The 11,357-nt window shown below is 27.2% G+C and overlaps 1 protein-coding gene across 3 annotated transcripts; it reads left to right on the top strand.

The window, feature by feature from the left end:
- Positions 1 to 2,092: 2,092 nt before the first annotated feature.
- Positions 2,093 to 7,319, top strand: LOC101208318 (WAT1-related protein At5g64700). 3 transcript variants are annotated; one of them, XM_031886756.1, is made up of 8 exons: positions 2,093 to 2,137; positions 2,632 to 2,706; positions 4,531 to 4,802; positions 4,909 to 4,971; positions 5,142 to 5,258; positions 6,005 to 6,413; positions 6,625 to 6,776; positions 6,916 to 7,319. In XM_031886756.1, exons 3-8 carry the CDS (start codon positions 4,630 to 4,632, stop codon positions 7,088 to 7,090), a joined length of 1,089 nt encoding a protein of 362 aa, XP_031742616.1. In that variant the 5' UTR covers positions 2,093 to 2,137; positions 2,632 to 2,706; positions 4,531 to 4,629; the 3' UTR covers positions 7,091 to 7,319. The 3 variants fall into 3 exon arrangements, with proteins under 3 accessions (XP_031742616.1, XP_031742617.1, XP_004142049.1); XM_031886757.1 differs by lacking the exon at positions 2,093 to 2,137 and having other exon boundaries at positions 4,555 to 4,802; XM_004142001.3 differs by lacking the exon at positions 2,093 to 2,137 and having other exon boundaries at positions 4,552 to 4,802.
- The last annotated feature ends 4,038 nt before the right edge of the window (positions 7,320 to 11,357 follow it).

Raw genomic sequence — 11,357 nt, 5'->3', positions numbered from 1 at the left:
TTTAACTGTTAATTTATTTTAATTTGGTGAGAGGTTGGACGTGTTTTATGAAATAATAATTAAAAATTAAATAAATAAAAGAAATGAAATAAGCTATTAAATATTTTAAATAAACCAAAAGGAAAATTTTTATTTATATTTTGATAGATTTAAACAAAGGATTAAAAAAGATTATCAAGGTGATATTATTTCACTGAAGTTGCCTAGTGATATTTCATCCAAGGACAAACCTAGAAATTGAGAGTTGGAATATTTGAACATGAACCATATGTCTTTTTTTAACCAACTTTTTCCAATAAGACTTCGTAACTTTTTGTTGCCATCACCAAATCTCATTATTTTTTATTATATTTCTTCTTTCCGTTTTCTCTAATTTATTTGATCACTCTTACTTTTATTTGGTTCACTTTCTTACTTTTGGCATTTACACAGTTCATTTTACGTTTAGAAAAAACTTCCTGTTAGTTGCTAGGGTTTACCGCACATTGTTGAACGAAGAGAGAAAACAACTGCATTCGTTGTCTTCGTCGGAGGGAAAAATACAGAGAAACAGATTTGAAGAGAAAAAACCAACAGTAAATAGACCGAAGAAGAGATTTAGAGAAAGAAACAAAATGGAAATCGAGAAAGTTTGAAAAGGATCATTATTAAACCCTAGAGTGAAAAATCATATCAATGGTAACAATTTGTTCCGATTGTGTTGCCAAAATTGACTTGAAATTCCATTTGAAAACCTGTTTCATTTGAATGGAACATGGGTTAGTTAACTTTTCGTTTGAACTTAAAATAGCCGGTAGTTTTGTTAGACTTTCACTTACGAAGGAAAAAATAATAATAAATGAACAGAGAAATAAAAAAGTATAAAGTGAGTTAAGAAATAAACACTAATTAAGTTCATATATAATTTAGCTAGTGTTTTTTTAAAAAGCAAAAAGGTGCGCCTAATAACTCAAGAAAAGTTCACAACTAAAGAAAATGTAGGACAAATTTTCGCACAAATTTCTGTATAACGACGTAAGTAATTATTCAAACATCTCTCACAATGTGAACACAAGTTTTAAAAGGACACACTTGTCTCCACACCATCAAATTGATCAAAGGATAAATCTTATTCACGAATAATATATAAAGTTGATAGAGAAATGACATAATAACAAATTGTAATTTAAACTATAAAAACTATCACAGCATATAAATAATAGTAATAAAAATGTCTAATTTGACCATTTGACCATTATAGCTCAGCCACGATAAAATCTAGTTCAATGTTTCAAAATAAATAAATGTAGAAAAAAACTAGAGAATTTAATTTGTATGATTTGATAATTAAACCTTTTTAAATAGTCCATGTATAATTTGTTAATCAAACTATAGGAAGTATTCACGAGATGTTATGGAACTATATATAATAAATAATTTTCAGATAGGAACTAGTTTCCAACATATTTTAGCCCTTTCCAAACCAAAAGACCAAATTCGAATTTGTAACTAAACAAAAAGTGTTTACACACCTGCTCTATTAACTCTTTGTCATATGTCAATATTACACTAGGACCTACCAAATTGAAATAGCTGATATTTACGTATAGTGTGAAGCATGAGACCAAACTATTTTCCTTCAAAAATGTGTTAACCAAGGTGCAAAATTCCACCCGAATCCTAAGTTGACTACTCTGCTTCTATATCGAGAGAGACATATTATCTTAGATTTGATGTTGACTTCAAAGAAACCATAGTTATTGTTGGTTAACCAACCAGAAAAGAAAAAGAGAGAGAAAATTAACAGACAAGACAATTGATAGGGTATATGTTGACCAAAAGATGTATTAATTTCAAATATGTGGCAATGAAGTTTTGATTCATATTGGCAATATGGCATGGGCAGCACAGAAGCAAGTCAAGCAGACGAAAGCAGACGGCAAAGTAGACACACGGCGGTCAAAATACGCAACCAAACTCTTCGGAAAAGTACTTTTTCAAAAATCACTCTCTTTTACTCAATTATTATTATTTTCTTTCGATCTTTATAAAAGCCCCATTTCTCTTCTTCTATCCTTCAATTCAATCTCACCATTTCTTCTTCTTCTTCTTCTTTCTGATCTCCCATGCATTTCATTTCATTCATTCATTCATTAAGGTATTTTTTTTCTTTTCATATCTTATCATTAATATTAATATTATTAATGCAACTTCATTTGATCATCATCCTCACCATTATATGTTTTAGTTGTTGGTAATATTATTAGGATAATGTATATATTCATGCAAGCATGCATGTTTATGAATAAATAAACTACATGTTAAATTAAATGCATGTCAATTTAGTGCATTACAAGATGATTATATATTAAACTTATTTTAAGTGATGAGATCTTTTCATAGACGGCTTCGAATATTCGAAATGTTGTAAAATTGGCAGTTATTACATTCCACTCCATTCCATTCACAAATGCCAAAAAAAAAAATATATACTAGAAAAAAATGTCAATATGGATGGTAGAAAAAACAAACCCTAACATTTATGTTACTGAAAATTATGCTTAAAATAACATAAGAATGGATGTTGAATTTTGGTTGTATTCGTTTAAAAATGATAGACTATAAAATAATATAGAAACTTCAAATTTACAGGTGGTTGATCGAAAATAACATGGATAGAAGCTGAAAACAAAGATTTCAAAACAAGAAATCCAATAGAAAAATCAGGTCAGAATTATATTTATTATCATATTGACGTTTAATAATATGTAATCACAATAACTCATTTAAAAGTTGTTCTAAACCCGATTAAATATTTTAATCACATTTTATAAACTTATTTTCATAGTTACTATAGTATATAATAATAGGCTATACATATTTAAATTTTAAAACATGAAGTGAGTTTATGGTATAGAATATTATATTTACATTTATTTATTTTTTCAATATTTAGTGTAAACATGGATTTTGAAAGTGTACTCTTTGTCCAATCATATTTTGGAAGCAAAACACATCCTTCTTTTGACCATTCTTTATTTAATTATATATATATATATATATATATATATATTGGGCAGAGTCATCCTATGAAGAAACATTTTTCTAATGAAGAGAATGTTGACGTAAGCAAATATATATATATATATATATATATATATATATATATATATATACATATGCTTTCCACAATATTTAAATTAGGAGGAATTTTTTCGGTGAATAAAACATTAAACTCTTTTAATATTTTGCATATATGAAATTAATATATTTAATTTCTTTTCATCCTAAACTAAGGTGGTAATTTACACGTTCGATAACTTCTAAAGTTGAAACCAAATTTGGTATCTTTTATCTTTTGGCCTAAAGAAATTTCTTTGATGAACATATGCAACCACTTGCCTGTTTCTTTATTTTTCTTTGTTAACTATTCTTTTCTTTTTTGGATGTTTTAAAAGTTCAAGTCCTTAGCTGGATTTTTAGTCTTAACTTACTTAATTAACATCTTTTATTTTCTTTTATTTTATAATCTATATTTAACACCATGTTATATTTGAGAGTGATTATAAAATTCTAAACTATTTAAATATGTTTTTAACTATATTAAAAAATGATTCATAATCATATGAAAATTAATTTAAAAGTGAATTTAAATAATATATTAATTTTTAGTGGTTAAAGATATGCTTTAGAGTTATTATTTAACTAGATAAATATGATTTTAACACTTTTAAAGTCAATTTCAAATATTAATGTAAAAATACTTTTTTTTTTTTGTAAAAAGACAAAGAACACATGTTGAAAAGTAAAAAAAAAATTAAGTATAGTTTTTCAAATATGTTTCTGTTTTTAAAAACTCGACCTAGGATCCATTAAGAACAAGAAAATTAGTATATCTGAGAAAAATCAAAGGTGCTTTTTTTTTAAAAAAAAGTTTTTCAAAGAATTCCAATATATTTTTTTAAAAAAAGAAAGATGGAATTAATCAAAGAAAGGTTGTTTTTATATTTAATTATTACACACACTTATATTAGAACATAGGAAAGGAGTTAGAACTCAAGCTTTCCCACATTATCTTAAGATATACAATGGTTCACAAGTGAAAGGAAAAGAAGCTTACAGCTGACCTATACAAATAAAAACTAAACAATATTTGGTAAGTAATAAATATTTATTTTTAAATATAGAAAATTGAATCAAAATATTTATTAGTATAGCAAAATTTTCGAATTTATAAAGAATAAATATCGATAGAGTCTATGTCTGTCAATATTTATCATTTAATAGGTTATTGTAATATATGTAAAATAATTTTAGCAATGAAATAATTTTTTAAAAGAATTAAAAGACAAACCTAAAATCAGCACAAAATCCTTTTTGGTGGAATAAATTATGTACTTAAAATTCCAACCATTGGTGTCACTTATCGCATTATTAACCACATATAATGTATATGAACGACTCATTTCTAAGCAAAGAATATCGTCTAAAATACTTTTTGTGTCTTTGCATGAATGTTTATCATTATCATTATTATTTTTTTCATTTCAGTTTCCCTTATCCTCCTATCAGCAGCCTCTTGCCCTTATATAAAGGACTGCCAAAAACCCAAAAGTGTACTCTAAACTATCCTTATACACCTTCCTAAAAATGGATTCCAAGAAGCCTTACCTTGTTGCAATTTTCATTCAAATTACTTTTGCTGGAATGAGCTTATTGTCCAAGGCTGCCTTCGCTACCGGTATGAATACGTATATCTTCCTCTTCTATCGTCAAGCTGCTGGCAGTCTCATCCTAATCCCACTAACTTTACTCTTAAAAGGGTACGTCTCCTTTCTTTCAAAATATTTTTTTCCTCCAACTATCAATATACGTGCATAACTTAATTGAAACCAAGCTCATTCTTTATATGTTCATACTATGTTTCAGGAAGGAGAAGAGGCCATTGTCCTTCAAACAGCTCTGCCAATGTTTTTTCATTTCATTGATAGGGTGTGTATTTAATTAATGTTTAATAATAATAATAACGTATTAACCTATTGAAAAATAGTATTGTTTAATTAATTTACGTTATCAAGTAAAAATTATTGTAGTGTCAAATATATAACGTTGTAAGATGAAAATGATCATAATTTTATTATATTAATGAATTGGTTTTTTAGGATAACTCTTGCAATGAATGCTTATGGAGTGGCCGTTGATTACACATCAGCAACTCTTGGAGCTGCAGCTTTCAACTGTCTTCCTGTCTCAACGTTCATCTTCGCCGTCTTATTTAGGTGATTTTTCGTGCTTTTGAAGTAAATAGTAGAATTGTTTAGACTTAATTATTAATTATATATAAATTTGATAATAAAAAAAAAAATGATAAATTATAGTCTATAAGATAAGTAGCTAAACATAAAGATAACTTTTTAAAATAGACATATTTTTTTTCAAACAATAGCAAACTCAAAAAAATGCACATTAAGATAATATAAATATTTTTATTTAGTTTGAGAAAAAAAGATTACTAGTTTTTAAAAATGTAAATAATTAATTTTTATTATATATTTTATAAATAAGAATGAAAAAGAGAGATTTGAAAACAAATACTTAATTTTCCACACTTCCCATCTACACAATTCTAAAGTCAAGATCCCAATTCTCATGGAACAATACAGTAATAGTGATATGACACATAAGTTTTTGAGTCTTTCACATATATATATATATATATAAAGTTATAGTGTTAGCTGTACTACACATATTTTTGTATCGTTCACTTAATCGTTTAATCAAAATTTGCTACATGAAATATATATATAACTTTTAAAAAGAATTGAATTACTAATAATTACACTTAATTATCGTTAACTTTACAAAATATCAAAAGTGTGAGACTAACAATTCTAGTTTGACAATTATTTCATTTTTTAAAATCAATGTTATATATTATCTTTTAAAAGTGTTGTATTCTCAAGTAAATTTAAAAAGTTGAATAGAATGGAGGAAATGAATCTAAACTAATTAAACAAATATGCAGAATGGAGAGAGTGAACTTAAAGAAAGCAGCTGGGATAGCAAAGGTGGGAGGAATGATGATATGTGTGGGAGGGGCAGCAATACTTGCCTTCTACAAAGGACCATATCTAAAGCCAATAATATCACACCCGATTTTTCACATTGAGGAATCTGAAACCGACATTACTACAACATCTCAAAAGTCATGGTTGCTGGGGTGCTTCTTTCTGCTAGTGGCTACTGTGGGTTGGGGGATTTGGTTCGTGTTTCAGGCTAAGTTCTTGAAGGGTTACCCTCACCCAGTTGAATTCATGTGCGCTCAAACAGTGATGAGTGTAGTTCAGTGCTTTGTTGTGGCTATTATTGTGGAAAGAGATCCTTCAGAATGGAAATTGGGTTGGAATGTTAGACTCTATGCTGTTCTCTATTGTGTAAGCATCTTTCTCTCCCTCTCCACAAATCTTAAATAAGTTTCAATAAGAGATCATATAAATATATTTAATTTTAATTGTTTGATAAAATATTTATTTAATTAAAATATTGTTTTTAAATATAGTAAAATGAATTATAAAATGTTTACAAATATAGCAAAATTTCATTTTTCATATGATAGAATTAAAATAATGTGGTGACGTGATTCAGGGTATTTTGGTGATTGGAATTGCAAACAATGCACAATGTTGGGTAATCAAAGAAAAGGGTCCAGTTTTCCAAGCCATGATGATGCCCTTGAATTTAGTCGCAACCATCATCGGTTCTCAACTATTTTTGGCCGAAGGAATTTACTTGGGAAGGTATAAACCATATTTCTACATTAATAATTTTTATATATTATTCACTCTCCTATATATTTTAAATTATCTCATAGGTTAAAAGATTTATTAGACGTAAAATTAAATACTTGATTGTAATATATGTTGTGTGTATTGACAGTGTGATCGGTGCAATTTTGCTAGTAACAAGTCTTTACAGTGTTTTATGGGGAAAAAACAAAGAGCTTGTGGTTACTCCAACTAACCAAGAACGACCATCGTCTCCAGATTCTCTACCACAAAAAGAGTCTGAAGAGCCGGCCAATCGTTCTCAAGTTGACTCCACGATAGTCTAAAATTACATGTCTTTGTACTCATTAACTTTTTTTTTCATACTATATGAATTAGTTTCTCTCTCTTCTCTTTGTAGTTGTATTTTTATCAGAGTATGCAGTAATATGCAGTTAATAGCTTGATGTAATACATAAAGAATGTACTTTCAACCTTGTCAGAGGTTCAATCTTTTGTAAAAAGAAGGATGAAATTCAAGCATTATCCACTTCAAATTAAAATATTGTTTTGTAATTGGATAGTCATGGAATTGACTCAACTTTTTTTATTATTTTAAATTTTAAGAATAGACACAAACAAAAACATAATTATAAATAAAACACTAATATATACTTGTCATGCCTAAATCGACGTGGAGCGGTCAACATCTTCAAAATTGATTAGTTTTAAAACAAAACAAAAAAAGAGTCACCACCAATCTTTTTTATGGTGTATGAGGAAGATGTTAGCACCCGTACCACTCGTTTAAAATATGATGGTTAAATTTCAAGTCTTGAATTGAAAATATTTGTTAATTTCTTATTTTATCCCTCGTTACTTCAATATTTGAAACAATAATTTCAATTAAAGAGACTTTTGTATTTCTTTAAGGAAATCATGGAAATCAAGAATTCACATTTTTTTTAACGTTTTTTTTTTTGTATTTCTTCAACAAAATAATAAGACTTTTTTGACGTACATGACCGTCAAGATAAACATTCTATCAAGAAAAATATTTTGAATTAATGTTTGACTTCGAAATAGGTGTTTACATACCCCACTAAGTTCCACTAATAGTTAGTGGAATGTTAGATGTTGAGACTCGACCAACTAATTAGGTTATTTAAAGACTTATTTTCATTTTTTATAAAGACTTTTGAAAATTTTGTTTTTTTACAAAATTATACGAAAGTCATTTCTCTCCCAAATCTCAAACTTAATTCTTCCTCCAATTTTCACCTCTCTCAATTTTCTTCACATAACTCTAAATCTAGAGAATAGTGGGCCAAATCTAGTGGCAAGTTTGCGAGAAGATTATGGGAAGCTACGAAGCTAAGTAGTGTTCATATAACTCTAATTTTGTTTTAATTAGGATAGTTAAACCATGCTAATTTCTAATTACTTTAGATGTAATTAGAGTAAAGTTGATCCGTCTACAAGAATTTTGGTCTTTGCCAATGCAAAGAAGTTGACTTTTTTTTTTTTTTTTGCGTTGGCACGTTTCGTGGCCAAAACTCCATCATTCTTTCCTTTGCTAGAGTTGATGTTTACTGTATGCTCTTAATCTGTTCGAGAGCGCTGCTGCTTTATTATTTTCATTACCTGATCTGGAAATCTCTATTCAAGAGTTGGGATAAGTTCATCCAAAAGCTTGATATCATTATTGTACCCAAGCTTCCAATTAAGTATTAACTATTACCATTCTTGCAAATAGAAAAACGTCCCTGAAGAAAGAATGTCAAAAATCTTGAAAGGAGACGCATCAATTGAAGGATTGGCATTGAGGTTAGATTTGTTGTTCCTTGTTTTTGCTAAGCAATCTTGAAAGGAGGACAAAATCACAAAGGGGCAGTTGATTGAACACACATTAATTATCTGAGTTAAAAAGAAGATGATATTCAACTATATATTTCACCATTGTTTCCTAGATAAGGATGAAAGAAAGTGATTTGTAGTTTTCTAATTGAAAAAAGGTAGGATTTTAACAACCAAGCAAAGAAACAAACACATACGTTAGATCCAACCAACTTCATAATCCCCCAAACGTGTGGGAATTCAACTCTAAGTTTCTTTCTATTATTTCATCAAACAGATTAAGAGTATACAGTAAACATAGAACTTAAAAGTTTAGAATAAATCTTATCGCCTTTAAAATGCTTGAAAGCAAATCGATTCACCTTTCCTTACAGTTAAAATCTCCATTCTTTTCGATTGAGTTTTCGATGTCTGCCAATCAATCTTCAACAATTTTGATTTTTGGAAGAAGAAGAAATGATTTATCGTTTGCTAAAAATTCAAAATGATTAATTTTTTTTTAATTTGAAAGAATATTAACATTCACATTTATCTTGGCTTTTAACAATCAAAACTAATTTAAATAATTTACTATATATTTAGTATTACTTAGTCTAACCTAATTAATTTAGTTATTCTAACTAAACAAATAACTTTGATTTTACAAAAAGTGGTTAATCACAAAATTAAAATATAGTCGATAAAAATTAATCTAACAATTGAATTAATTTTAAATAAAGTTGGACAAACTCAAGTGGCAACTCTAATAAACTTATAAATTCAAAACATATATATAATAATTACTCAGTTAGAAAGCATTATTAAAATCGATAAAATCTTGGTTCATCTTGGCAGATTATTGTTGGGATTGCATGTTGCATATAATTGATCCAGTACCAATCAATCTAGTTGTGATTGGTGAAGATTAGTATTTAAATGGACAAAATTTATCTAAACTAATGAGAAAACTTTTTGGCCCATTGTTCTTAGAGAAATTACAATATATATTTTGAAAACTGTCTATAGAAATAACTCATAAAATGTTCACGAATTGTTAAAGAAGAGCTAGTAGACAGTAGGAACTTTCTACTTTTATCCCATGTCTAACATTGTATTTTTTTTAAAAAAAATGATATCCACGCCAAACTTTATAGGTTTGATATATTATTTTTTAGTCCAACTAAATTATTAAATTCTACTTTATTTATTGTTCTGAGTAATTTACGTCATTCTTTCATTTCATGTGATTTTTTTAAAAAAATATTATATCATATTCAACTTTTGAAAATAGGAGTTTGATTATTATTATTCATATTCTATTTCCATATTGTGTACGTGTATATATGGTTGCTCAAACAACGTTTTTTTACTCTCAATGTTGAAACATGATGAACAAGCTAGGTGACGATAGAAAACATGAGAATTGCTTTCAAATATTTTTTTTTTTGTTGTAGGAATAAAATAAGAAGAAAAAAAAACTCTAGATTCATTCTTTATATACTTATAAGTTTGTTGAACTTTGTTTCTTAATGTTTTTATTCTTTTAGTCTTGTGTGCCATAATAATGATTTTAGTTTTTAAATTTTAATTAAAATTTTTATTATATGAATAGAGATTGGAGCTTCACAAGGTCTAATTAATCAGCATATAGTATTTTGAAATGTTTTTCAAGTTCAAGTTGTGTTTTCTATAACTCATTGGATTTTGATCTTAATTATCCTTGGTTTAATGCCTCTTGCTTTTTCTTTGTTTGTTTTATCATCTCCGTTTAAAAACATATTTAAAAGTGATTATAAAATACTAAAATTAAATAGCCAAAGTTTATGAAGATATTTTTAATTATATTAAAAAGTTGTTGCTTATGATATGAAAATTACATTTAAAAGTGAAATTAAATAATATATTAAATTTTAGTGGTTTAAACATGTGTTTTCGAGCCATTAATAATTATGATTTTAACAATTTCAAAATCAATCTCAAATATTAAAACAAATGAAAAGAAAACACATGTGAAGAAGTAGAAAAGTAAAAAGTAAAAAATAGTATTATTTTTTGTTTCTAAAAACTTGACTAGGATCCATTATAAACAAGAAAATTAACATATCTTTGAAAAATCCAAAGGGGGCTAATTTCTCTTTTCTATGTTTGTCAAAGAATTCCAATATATGAATATGGAATTGGCAGTGAAAGAAAGTTGTTTCTATATTTAATTATTATACACATTAACATTAGATAAAAATATATAGGAAAGGATGAGTTAGAAGTCAAGCTTTCCCACCTTATTTTAGACACAAATGGTTCACAAGTGAAAGGAAAAGAAGCTGATAAGTGACATATAAAACTAAAAACTAAACAGCATTACCAAAATCATAAACATATATTTTCAAATATAAAAACTAAATTAAAATATTTATAAATATAAAAAAATGTTTAAAATTTATCCATGTCGATTTTTATCAATTTTCAGCAGCAAGATATTTTTTTGAAAAAACAAAAGGCAAACCTAAAATCAGCCCAAAATCATTTTTTTTTATTGAAATATGTTATTTACTTAAAATTCAAATTACATAATTCACTTATCACGTTATTAACCACATATGATGTATATGAACGACTCATTTCTAAACAAAGAATATTGTCTAAAATACTTTTGTGTTTTCGTACGAGTGTTTATCATTATCATTATTTTTTCATTCAGCTTCCCTTGTATTCTCCTATCTGCAGCCCTCGAACTTGCCCTTATATAACGGACAGCCAAAAACCCAGAAATCTACACTG

The sequence above is a fragment of the Cucumis sativus genome, chromosome 6, assembly GCF_000004075.3.
Source record: "Cucumis sativus cultivar 9930 chromosome 6, Cucumber_9930_V3, whole genome shotgun sequence".
NCBI classification, from domain to species: Eukaryota; Viridiplantae; Streptophyta; class Magnoliopsida; order Cucurbitales; family Cucurbitaceae; genus Cucumis; species Cucumis sativus.
This window is presented reverse-complemented; position numbering and strand designations above follow the sequence as displayed.

Excerpts from the sequence above, each read along its gene's own strand:
- LOC101208318 (XM_031886756.1), top strand. The coding sequence starts at position 4,630 with ATGGATTCCAAGAAGCCTTACCTTGTTGCAATTTTCATTCAAATTACT. Across the intron at positions 5,259-6,004 it reads ATCTTCGCCGTCTTATTTAG|AATGGAGAGAGTGAACTTAA; the intron begins GTGATTTTTCGT and ends ACAAATATGCAG. Across the intron at positions 6,414-6,624 it reads TCTATGCTGTTCTCTATTGT|GGTATTTTGGTGATTGGAAT; the intron begins GTAAGCATCTTT and ends GACGTGATTCAG.